Source organism: Macaca thibetana, chromosome 11 (assembly GCF_024542745.1).
Source record: "Macaca thibetana thibetana isolate TM-01 chromosome 11, ASM2454274v1, whole genome shotgun sequence".
NCBI classification, from domain to species: domain Eukaryota; kingdom Metazoa; phylum Chordata; class Mammalia; order Primates; family Cercopithecidae; genus Macaca; species Macaca thibetana.
The window spans coordinates 26,546,798-26,559,560 of NC_065588.1; the positions used below are offsets into that span (position 1 = coordinate 26,546,798).

The window sequence follows — 12,763 nt, forward strand, 5'->3', positions numbered from 1 at the left end:
TGCCAGTATTTAGGTAACAACAATTAATATTTGGGCACAGAGCTGTCATTTGCATAATTGAGATGATACAGTATAAAAATGTTTGGAGTCGTAACAATTAGGTAGAAATGACAAATCTTTTCATTGCTTTATTTGCCAAGATATAATATAGCTCTAATAACAATTGTGTATACGAGCTTTTTAAAAAATAACAATTCTATTGACCACACTTTTCTGCCTATTCTATTTACTATCATAATCTACTTCCAACAAGTATAGAAAAATCCATTTAACAGGAATGAAACTATTCTTATTTTGAAGATCTAAATAGTTAAGTGGAAACTTTAAAATATTTATCTTTTAAGGAAAAACGAGCACTTGCCTTCATCTCCATCATCCCCGAATGGGTAGAAGAGAGCAACAGCTAAATTGATGAACACAGCCAGGTTGAAGGAAATGCTCCCCCAGAGAGAGATGTGCCTCGAGAACCAGAACAGTGCAGGGTTATCTAGGAAATGAGAGGCGTAAAGGAGCAGAACAGAAAAATAAATTTTGGTTTCAACACATGAGGCTTACCAAAACAATATTTTACTAAATGCATCATTTTTGTAAACTATTATAAAAACCTATTTAAATAAATATTTGACTTGAGTAAGTTTATTAAAAACAATCAGAACCATAAAGGAGTGAAATTTGATTCCTTTTTTCATCCTTCAGCCAGTTTAGGCCTAAACTACTGCAGAAGGGCGAGGAATTTTGTAATCGCTAAAGGTGGTCAGAAAAGGTGATTCTGTAATAATTCTCTGTAATCTATCTGCAGAGCAGTTTAGCAGTTGCCTGGGGTCCCTTTTAATGAAATGATATACTTCATTGTATAATTTGGTAGTATTGATAAATTGGTCCCACTCCCATGCCTTAAAGTCAAATAAAAAAACTCCAAACCCATAGCACAGATATATTTCTAATGAAAATTCCTATGACACAGTCACAGTTAGCTGAAACTATGAAACCTAATCATGAGACATAGTACTCCTGACAGGGAACTAGTGATTTACAATATTATCTACATTTTAAACCTTAAATCTTCCTAAGAACTTGTTGGGTTTGAAACAGCAGAAGAAAATGAGCACTACAATAAAAACTGCTAATAAGTGGAACAGGCTTTGCTGAATATATTCAACAAAGGACTCTGTGTCTGTCATCAGAAATGAATTACTAAATGCATCAATCGAATACAGTTTACATTAACCAAAAATTAGTTCTTTCCACCTCTGTTAAATAACTGAACAGATTTGTAATGCATGTAAGTTTGAATGAGAGCCAAACTTACTAGCCTGCCCTGGGCACTCACATGGCTCCTACAGGTCTTGTTCACTCTCTAACTTTTAAAAACTTAACACCAGAATTAAAAAATTTAAGTTAATCAAGGGGGAAAGGCACATTGATTTTCAAACGGAAATGATAAACTTCGTAGATAAATCCTGTGAATTTCAACCTAGTGCCTATTGCCTACTTACAAACTGTACTTCTCTTCAGTACATCTTGTTTTCCTTCTCTTGGAAGGGAACATTCCAATGCTGAAATATGCTATGATTAGCTATGCCATTTAATTGACTAATGTACCATAAACTGTAAACATCTGCATCTCCATCATTCCTCAATTAGGAGTCCTCGTTTTTAAAGGTAGACTATTAAGACAAAATTAGAAGATGTTGATGCATGCATTTGTAATAACAAATCCTCACTATTGAATCCACCAAATGAATTAGATTCTGCCTATGGCCTCATAATAAGCTGCTTCCAAATTTTAAAGTAAAATGTACACTGAAAATTATTTTAAGAATTAATTTTTGGGAAATGACAAAATACTTATTTTTTTTAAAAGCACAGACCCCCCCAAAGCACTAGTCCAGTATTCACTTTGTTGTCAAGGAGAAAATATATGTGTTTTTTGTTTTGTTTTGTTTTTTGTTTGTTTGTTTGTTTTACTGAGGCAGAGTCTCGCTCTGTTGCCCAGGCTGGAGTGCAGTGGTGCAATCTTGGCTCACTGCAACCTCTGCCTCCTGATTTCAAGTGATTCTTCTGCCTCAGCCCCCCAAGCAGCTGGGACTACAGGCGCCCGCCACCATGTCTGGTTAATATTTTATATTTTTAGTAGAGACAGGGTTTCACTGTGTTAGCCAGGATGGTCTCAATCTCCTGACCTCATGATCTGCCTGCCTCAGCCTCCCAAAGTGTTGGGATTTACAGGCATGAGCCACCATGCCTGGCCAGAAAATGTATGTTTTTAAAATGCTCCAAATGAAATTGTGTCTTCATATGTATTTTAGACACCCAAAATTTTCACTGAATTCCATAAGGCTCTACATGGTAAATTGCTAAGGGAGAATAATTTTGATTTTTAAAAAAACATTCTGTTTTAAAAGCCTGAAAATGCATACCACACCCCTATACCTAAAGATGATATTTCTCAAGTACCACTCGAATTCATAAATCATACCTACTAAAGTTCCTGAAAACTAGCATAATGAAATACTGTTGAATAGAAGTATTGAGAACATATCCTGTTTGTCTAGAAAACTCCAAGGGACTGAAAAAGACCTACTCAAGAGTTTCCCCCATTGACTTTTGTGAAAAACTCATGAGATCCCTTATCTTGGAAAATAAACTAAAGTTTATTTAAAAATTCTAAAATTTTAAATTTTAAAAGTCAGTGTTTCCTAATAGACTTGGGACCTAAGAGATAAGTCATGGGAACTGTACTAAACTGATTTTTTAACTGGAATATTATAACATTGCTCTATTTAAATACAAGTGTCATGACATGTACAGCTTGTTTGGTGAGGGGAGGTAAAGATATGTTCAAAGAAAGACTTACTCTCAGCAAAACATGAAACAATCCCCTCAATCTCAGGACAATAGAGGAAGAGTGTGCAGGAGCTGATGTCTCTCAATCCTATTCACTGATAGGCCAGTCAGGGCCCACTCACGGGCTTCAAACCTGCAGCTGTTCAACATTTGAAAACGTACAGCTGCAACCCTGCATTTCATAATATTTATTAAAAAAATGGGATCATCATGAAGAGTTGATGTAATTAGTTAGGGCTTTCTGTTTTCCTTAAGCTGCAGGTGTCTTGGCTCCAGTGGTAGACTAAGCGGACACCCTTAAGCCTGAAAGTGATTTCAGTGTGTCAGACTGGCAAGAAATTAAAAAACAATTTAAATGAGCTGCATCATGTGTCCCAAAGTACCAAATTATCTACCACTACGCACAAAACTAACCATTTCAGTTTACTGTACTTACTCCTGATTTTCTTTTGCCACTTCATTTCATTGTAGAGATCTTCTGTTTGCTGGAAAAAGTCATTCACTTTACTTCCTTGTTCATCCCTTTCAGTTGTATTGAACACACGGCACTTGGATTCTCGAGTGAGGTATTCACATATATTGGGGACAGGAAAAACTATTTGTTCCATGGTCCTATCATGCCGGACAATCTGAAAACATTAATTTGCATTGTTTTTAGCCTTTTGGACACCTCAGCCTTAGACTTGCTTTTGTTTTTAAAATGAGTTTGAAGATGATGTTTTATGAACTCAGTTGTGAAAAAATATGCCAACTTGAAATATCTGAAAGAACCCTTTTTACTATACTACTTTGCATTTTTCTCTTAAAAAAGAGAAATTAATTGACTAATATATGAAAAACACTATACTTTGTTTAAAATAACAAAAAATAAAAACCTTTTATTCTTTCTGGGTTAGCATTATACTTCTGCCACCCATTTTTATTTTTGTGAAGTACATCCTAAAACGAAGACAGTCTTAATTAGAAAGTGACTGGCTGGGTAGGCTTAAATATAGCATTTATACTATTTGTATCTTGTTCTTAGCCTCTTTGTCCTAAAAGGGGCTTTCGGGTAACAAATGACATATTCAACATTATGTGTCTGAACTCTACAGAGAAAAGTGCTTTATATCATTAAAATGTTCTCTTACTCATGGCAAAACATATTTTTGTAGGTACAACATCCATGTAAACATATACCCATATTTAAATACTCATAATTTTGAGCCTCCCTTATTTGTTATTTGTGACTGTTTAACTTTAGACTAAAAAAAAAAAAAAGGCTGATTATTTTCATATAGCTTTACTATGTAACAAGGGTTCATGAAGCCTAAATTTCAAGGTTCACATTTACGTACAGTGCCCAGTTCTCAGGAATGAATAAGGATTGGCTTAACCCAAAAGAGTAATTCTGTTCCCTTTGCTACTGACTGGTGTGGTGGTGGTCATGGGCTGTACCTCTAGAAAGTGAGGCATAAAGAGAAATCTCCCGAAAGGGCTTCCAGGAGAGATTTTGCTTGTTGGTAAAGGCAGAGAGCCATAAGAGACACACAAAACAACAACAGCAACAACAACAACAAAAACAAAAATGAAAACCAAATACACAAAAACAAAAGTTTTTTGTTTGTTTGTTTTTGTTTCTTTGGTTTGCCTGTATCATCTTTCTTCTTGCTTAGAACAAAAGGGTCTAAGGGCATGATGCTTGGAACTCTAGCAGCCATTTTGCAACCATGAGGTGAGATAGTGTCAGCATGATAAGGAACCTAGTATAAATATGTGAAGAGTTTGCATATTTTAAGACATCACTGAGTCACTGAATCAATTATAGAACTGCTGGTACTCCAGATTTCCCATCAGATAAAATTTTACTGTCTAAACAATTGTCAGTGTGGTATTCTATTAAACTTGTAACTGAAGGTATCCTAAATGATATGTGATATATTCAATTACATACTAGAATACTGTCATAAAGCAAACTACATGAAATTTAGTAAGGTAAATGAAAATTCCTGGATATAGGTTACTAAAATCAATTGTACAAAATAATTGGACACATTTGGTATGACAGGCAACCATATGGGGAAAAAAAGCTTTACTTGATCCAATAGTGTCAAATATTATTTTAAAAATCTCAGGGTGCATCAAAGAAATCATGTCTAGATTATTATAAGCCAAGTTCTTCAGTCCTTTTATGAAATGTTACGTTTGATTACAGTTGCCACATTTTGCAAACAGCATGGACAAACTGGAGGGATTACTGAAGGAAATGGAGGTGTGTTAACTGCAAAAAACCAGAGATGGATAATTTTTCAATACATTTATTCAACAAATGCTTATTCAGTCTTTAGGTGAGGCATGTTGGAGAAAAAACAACACGAACCCCAATGGGTAAGAGCTTGTAGTTTAGTAATCATGATGGCTCTTCAGATGTTAGAATCAAGCTATCATGTTGAGGGGGAAAAATGTTCTGAAAGTAAATATTAAAATGGGCTAATGTTAATTCTTTATTTAAAAAAAAAGTTTCTAATTATTAGAGTCATTCAAAATCAGATCAGTTTCCTTGTGATGTAGTGAGAACTCTATGGCAGGAAGAATTTAAAGCAGAAGCAGATTATTACAGGGCAATATCTTCTTAGATGGGTGATTAGACACGAGGCTCTTCCTATTCCCAGGGTCTTTAAGTCTATAACTTGCAGACAAACTATTATTCTCAATAACATGAATTGTTGTGGTTACGTTCAAGGCACAGGGTTCAGTTTTGGAAATACAAAGATGACCAAGACCAGTCCCTGCCTCAAGTAAAGGAGAAGTTACATATATGAAGCTAGTAATATTCCAATGTGATAAATATTAAACTAACAGAATAACCAAACTGCTGTGGAAGCATACACAGTGAGATGAAATTAATGAATGCCTGGAGAAGGGAAGAAGGCCTCTCTGAGTAGGTCATGTGAGCTGGCTTTGGGTGAACATGAGAACTGATCAATGAGTTCATCAGCCTGGACCACTCCTTTGAAACCTGGACTTGTATATCGAACTCCATGGATGACTGAAAGTCACCTCGAATTCAATCTATCCAATAATGAACAAATAATCTTCTTCTACCTTTTAGCTACCAAACTTCACTCTCTCCTAGCATTCTCATACATGGCACCAACTTTTGCTCATTTATTCAAATGAGTAGCCCGAGGACATCCTTTTGCACACCATTCTCCTAACATGTGCAATTCAACTTCAAGCCCTGTCAATATGTATATGTATATGTGTGTATTTACTCTCTCTATATATATCACTATATAGATATGTACATGCATGTATCTATATATATGTATTTTCCAGTCCAGCCATCTTCGATATCATCATCTCTCACATTTACCATTATAATATCTTTCTATCTGATCTATGTGTGTTTTCGATCCCACTCTCTTTTCCAGTCTTGTCTCCAAACAGCAACCAGATTGATCTTTTGAAAATAGTCATCTCCTTCCTGTGTTTTTTACCTTCCCTTCACTTACTTTCTTCCTTCTGAAATCCCCTTTCTGAAGGAGAAACTCATACTCAATCTTTAATACATTCTTAAAGGTAACTTCTCAGTGAAATCTATCCTGAAATTGCTCAGGCACCACTAATTATTATTTTCTCTACATTTCCTTGGCCCTTTGTTTATATATTATGACACAGAATGATCTTCTATATGTGTGAACTGGTAGAGAGTAAGTGCTCAGTAAATATTTGCTGAATGTGTGTATTTATAGCTAAATCTCTCCTCACTGCTGGAATCAATAAAACAACATCAAACAACAGCTCCCATCTTTCACAGACATTAACCAAACTTCTCTCCATGGCCTGCTCACTCTATTTCCTATTCCCTGGTCTCTTCTGATCTCCTAGCTTGGTACTTTGACTTCTGGGATCTTCTTTAAGAATGTCATGGTTTGATGACCTATTTCTACTTGTACAGAAATTTTTTTCCTGCTAGTCCAGCTCATGGGTTCCACTAAGTCAAGTCCAACACCAAAGTTGTGGTACTATTAATGTTTACAAATGTGAGCAAGGTATCCATTTCTGTGACACAAAGGTTTGGCAACAGTAAACAATACAGTGTAGGGGTTATATATCCCGAGAGTGAACACAGTGATGCCCATTATGCACTCTGCTGAGAAGTAAAAAATATCTGCCAAAATGAATGAATGTATAAACGTAAATTATAGGAGTGACAAGTGTCAACTACTCTGCTCACTTCTGCCTGATTAGCTCTGCCAGCCAGTGTCAAAATGATACCATAGCTAGTAAATGTCAGCCAGATGGGTCTCAGAACACATAATGACAAGTCCATTTTGACCCACACCTCCTGAACTGCCACCAACCATTAAATAATGTCTCATTTATGAGGGTCGGGGGAGGTCAATTGCTGCATACTGAAAATGGAAACTGTTAAACCTTTCCAAGGCTATGGTATCAATATGAAAACTGTATTAGTTTCTTTCATGTTTACTCCACTTGTGAATTGTTGGAGATCTCTATTTTAATAAGCCTTCCACAATTTTTAAAAAGAAACCTTTTCCTGAATGAAGGCTTCTATTATAATAATACCATCTCTCAAACACTATTGCTCTGCAATGATTAATTGCTTCTATGGTTAAAAAAATCTATTAATTACAAAAGAAATCTTACATATAGTCTTAGTAAAAAGACAACTTCGAAAGATGTACACCTCATTTTCCTATACATCACTCCTCACTCATCCTTTTACTATTCATTTTTCAGTTTAAACCACTCAATTCTGCATCATTGCTCTAGAAAAAAATATGAAAATGGTCTAAAATAGAAAGTAAGCATAACTTTTCACAGTTGGTCCCTTTCAATAAATAATAGATGGTTACCTCAATCTGTGCAGTGTGGTTGGCATAATACTTTAAGGCTTCATCTCCTTCATCTGGATCCGATCCTGGTTTGAGCATCTGCTGCAACAGTTTATTGTGGCGGGCCAACTAGAGCGGGGAAAAGATAAAGGTTTTAGGTCCTTTTTTACCCTTTCCTGGGGTCGAACTTTGAAATAACTTTGTCTACTTGTACACATAGCTTCACAGTCCTAGGGTTAAGGACAATTAGTTACACTTCAGGAAAGCATGTCTGTATTTGAAAGGCAGAGATAATGAAATCACAATGATCAGCCATTAATATTTGTTGATTAACTTTATGTCTTCAGTAAATATATGATTGTACCAGGAAGAAGAAATGTTCCCAGTGATACGTAATTGATACTGTCTATAGTAAATTTAAACTACATACACACAAAAACAAAGTGATCAACAGTGCAATAAATCAGTGAGTAGTGGGGACAATATAAATGTGTGTTTTTCCTACACACACATAAATAGGTATCTGTATTTCAGAAGAGTTTCTCTTATAGCATGTTATCTAAGCTCTACATTAGTAGTTGGTATAAAGTCCTATGTTTCTGCACGTTTGTAAGCCAAAATTAGTGTTTTCTGGGTATAGATCTTGATTTTATTGTCATTGAAATTGGGCATTTAAAAAAGCAAAAATTTCACCATAAATTATTTTAAACTGCTGGTGGTGGAAGTCATCTTTCTCTCTCATTTGAATGTCTACAGCATTTGCTGGCTAGTTCTCTCACTGTGTACATTAGTAATACATGTTGCCTTCAGATGTCTCTTTTATGGTTGTCTCGAGCAATTCCTGAAATCTTGCAATGTCTTTCACTTATCAAATATCCTATTAATGCTTGAATTTCCTGAGGGCTTCTACTAACAAAGACTGTACCACAGAACTCTCTCATTCCTAGCACAGTGCCTGCCTCCAACTCCATGCCAGGTACTAATTCTAAGTACTTCAAGTACATGATCTTACTTGAACCTACTAAGAAATTCAGTGGTAGGCACTCTTTATTATTGCCATTGACAGATGAGGAAACTGAAGCACGGAGAGTGTGAGGAACTTGTTTGTGATAACATAGCTAGAAAATGGTAGAGCCAGTATTTTATCAACATTATAGAGCGATAAGTTTTCCTATGATTCATGAGATCTTAATACAAACTGTGATTATAATCATGGAGATGAATTTTAAATAATAATTCAGAACCTAGAAAACCAAATGAACATTATCCTTATAAGTGATAATTTGGTAAGCTAAATATTCATTACACTGATGTTGCTCTAGAGCAAATCATTTTGAAAATTGTTATTTCAGAATTGGTTTTCAGGGTCATTAATCAATCACTCAAAAAAACCATTTCCTATTTTCTATTTATGTTTTTTTGAACTAAATTTGAATTATACACATTTTTACTACAAACCATAGTCATGAAACTTGTTGTGACTTATAGGGGTTTCTAAAAATCTCAATGAGTTTGAAAGCATAAAATTACTGTAATCATTTAGGTACCTCAGCATGTTTTAAGAAGTGGCCAGTTCTTGAAGGCAAAACTGGCATGATTTCTTTACTGATTGGATCTGGGGCATGAAAGAAAGAGAATTAAGGATGATTCCAAAGTTATTGACCTGATCAATTAATAGTTTAGAAATGTCATTTACTAAGAAAAAATGTAGGAGGAGTACATTTAGCAGGATAAAATCAGGACTTTGTGGACATGTGAAGCTTTAGATGAGGAGTGGGCTATTGGATTTGTTTGCCATTTACTAAGAAAAAATGGAGGAGGAGTACATTTAGCAGGATAAAATCAGGACTTTGGTTGTGGACATGTGAAGCTTTAGATGAGGAGTGGGCTGTTGGATTTGTTTGTCAGGAATTCTGGGCAGAAGTCAGGGCTGGAGCTGTGCATGGAGGGGTCGTCAGTATATGGCTGATACTTAAAATCATGAGCCTTAGTGAGATCACCTAAAAGTGAGCTTAGACAGAGAAAGGAGCTCCATGGAACTCCAATATAGGTTAGTAAGAGAAAAGACACCAGCAAATTAGACTAAGAAAGTTGGTTAAGCAAGGTAGGAACAAAACCCCACGCAGCCAGGTGTATTGCAGCCAAGGGAAGAAATAATTTCAAGAGGGAGGGAGTGATTATCTGCGTTAAATGCGGCAGGTAAGTCCAACCAAATGAGGACAGGGAAATGTCATTTGGTTTAGCAACTCAGAAATCACTGAAAAGCTTCACAGCAGCAGTTTTAGGAAGTGGTGGATACCAAAGCTTAATTGTAGTGAGTTTAAAAAAGAATGGGAGGCGAGGAGGTATATACAAGGAGAGTGAGTAGAAACAACTCTTGAGGACTGCAGGTGTGAGGGAGAGCCAAGAAATAGGATGGCAGGTAGATAAAAGGGCAGGGATAAAGGTGGATTTTTTAAATACGGAAAATAGAACATCGTGTTTGTTTGGTTTTGAAAGGGACTATTCACTAGAGCAACATCTTGACTAGGTGAGAGTGGAACGATCTAGAACATTTGTAAAGGGGTTTGCCTTAGATAGGAATAAATTTACCCTTAGAGACAGCAGGGAATATGGGCACAGATTCAGGAGGTTGGGTGGTTGTGATGATGGGAACACTGAGAAGTTCTTTTCTGGTTACTTTTTTTCTCAGTGCAGTAGGAAGCTGATAATGAGGACGAGAGAGGAGGTGTTGGATAACTGATGAAAAGCAGCTATAAAATAGCTAGTGAAAGTACATGGACTTGGAAATACAGTAGTACTGCCAGGAAGCCTTAAGGGTCTCCCTTATGTTATGGACAAAGGGAGGCCAGGAACCATATTTGTGTGTTTTTCTCCGGCAATATTCAGCTGCCTGGGTAAAGTCATGGAGTATAAAGAGAGTTGTAAATAATGAGATCTATAGTTTTGTTGGGTAAGGTCAACAACACATAAAAAAGAGATACTTAAATACTGGAACTCTTTAAATCTTACATAACTGATAGTCTCCCAAGGTGAGATAGTAATTTGAATAATTTCTGCTAAGTTTATTTATTAAAAAACTTTTACTTCTTTACGATCACTTCATAGGGTCAAAAATTGCTGCAGTTATTTTAAGAAACCAATAATGTTATTTAATGTAATAGTAAACAGTATATCCTGCTTAACAGAAACATTTGTGGGCCTCTCTTCCTCCTGTTGACTTAATGACATGATTCTGCATTTGTCTTGTTTTATTGCAGAGAAGAGGCGTTCTAAAAGGGACTCAAAAAAAAACACAAACAAACAAACAAAAAAACACCCACCTAGGCCTCCCTTCACATGTTCAAAGTATTAGAACAATATTTTCATTCATGATTAGATAAGCCATCTTTACATATCTTTGAAAATTTGAAATATATAATTGAAAAAGAACAATACAAACAAAACAGAGAAAACTTCACTGTTTTTTTCTACCTGGAAATCTTTCATATTCTTTGTAATAGAGGGTCTTGACTAATGAGGCTTATTTGCTCCTCCCTGTTCTGTGTTCTGATAGCGCCCTGCACATATCTATATTATGAAATTTCTCATATTGTATCTGAGTAACTATTATTTCTCTCCAGTGGTCTGTGACATCCTCAAATAAAGGGCCTGGTCTTACTCATCTCTTTGTTCTCGGCGCCAAAAACAGAACTTGATACATAAAATAGACTCAATAAATATTTGTTGAAATCAATGAAGAAATGGGCTAGTTAGTAACATATATTCATAAATTTAAAGTGGACAACAACTCTTAAGCCTCAATGAATTATCTCTCTGTTTCATCCTCTGTAAAGAAGAAGGGCAAATAAATCTGATTAGAAATCAGACAATGGTACAAATTCCAGTATTTGTAGAAAAAAATTTTTAATATTTTTTCTTGTTTGATAGTTATTTATGTACTCATATGTATTCTGATAGATTATAAGCTATTTGGAGGAAGGAAATAACCATTTTTAGTGGCATCCTTTATTATCCATTTCACATTTATCTTCTTACCATTGGGATTTTAATGTTCATTTCAGTTTGGGTCCAAGTAAGGACAAGGTAAAAAAAAATCAAGAAACTACACTTTGATGACATTCAATAATAATTATTTCTTAGTACTTTTCATCTGTGTTTTTTTAATGTGAGTTCCACTTTTATTGGGTACCAAATCAATGTTGAATGGAACCCTATATGATAAAGCAAGGATAGCGTTCCTATTATATAGACAAAATGCAAAAGAATTAAGGAATATCTTGATGATTGTGAAATGCATAAAAATGACTGATACCAATACAGAGCTTTCCTGGTCCAAATTAGCAGTTTACTGAAAGCACAATACAATGTCTTAGAAGCCAATTAACATATGCTCAATAGTTTTTAAAGGATTTAGTCCCCTATACATGCAATCTGATTTAAAATATTCTGTAGAATGAACGCACTGCCAACCAAAGATATTCGGTTGTCTTAGTGATGGACTCTTTAGCCACATTTGTCTCCTCCACACTTTTATATGCCACGTATCCTTTCATATGACTTAAAAAAAAAAAAAGAAAAAAACCCCAGCATCCAAAGCAGCAATCACACCATTTACTATTATGTGCTTTGGAAACCAAAGGTAAAAATACCTGGTAAGTTTCTGCACAAGTATGGCACATCTGTGGAGAGTTGTAACAATAAGAAATCTAATTTAGAACCTAATTAAAAACTGAAAAACTGCTAATGAAGATATTCAAGGACTGCTGTCTTAACGATAGCCAACTTTACTATTGACAAAGATGCTCCCAACAGGACTTGAAATTAGCTGATGTCACTATACAAACATGTTCCAGAAAGCCAACCAACAATCAATATTAATGATAATGAGAGTCTGAACTTGCCATGGGGGGAAATCTCTGGGTCTTAGAAATACTTGTATTCCACAACAATCTTTATGAGCCAAAATGGTAGCAATTGTTTTATATATGGTGCGCAAATGATGCCCACCCAGTTAGTATGCAGTTTCGAAAGAATTTTAGCAACAAGGAACACTTATTAGGTCCTTATTACAA

General features: G+C 35.4%; 3 protein-coding genes across 15 annotated transcripts in view; 1 reads left to right on the forward strand and 2 right to left on the reverse strand.

Annotated features, from left to right (window-relative positions):
* The window catches only part of MED21 (mediator complex subunit 21), a 1,150,573-nt gene that overhangs the window by 535,831 nt on the left and 601,979 nt on the right, over positions 1 to 12,763 (forward strand). The window lies entirely within an intron of this gene.
* Positions 1 to 12,763, reverse strand: part of BHLHE41 (basic helix-loop-helix family member e41) — a 348,201-nt gene that overhangs the window by 315,723 nt on the left and 19,715 nt on the right. The window lies entirely within an intron of this gene.
* ITPR2 (inositol 1,4,5-trisphosphate receptor type 2) overlaps positions 1 to 12,763 on the reverse strand; it is a 495,967-nt gene that overhangs the window by 97,882 nt on the left and 385,322 nt on the right. For both annotated transcript variants that reach the window (XM_050746648.1, XM_050746649.1), the window contains 3 exons: positions 7,710 to 7,817; positions 3,284 to 3,476; positions 362 to 487 (listed from right to left, as the gene is read on the reverse strand). In XM_050746648.1, coding sequence (XP_050602605.1) covers positions 362 to 487; positions 3,284 to 3,476; positions 7,710 to 7,817 — 427 coding nt within the window. The remainder of the gene's footprint in view (positions 1 to 361; positions 488 to 3,283; positions 3,477 to 7,709; positions 7,818 to 12,763) is intronic.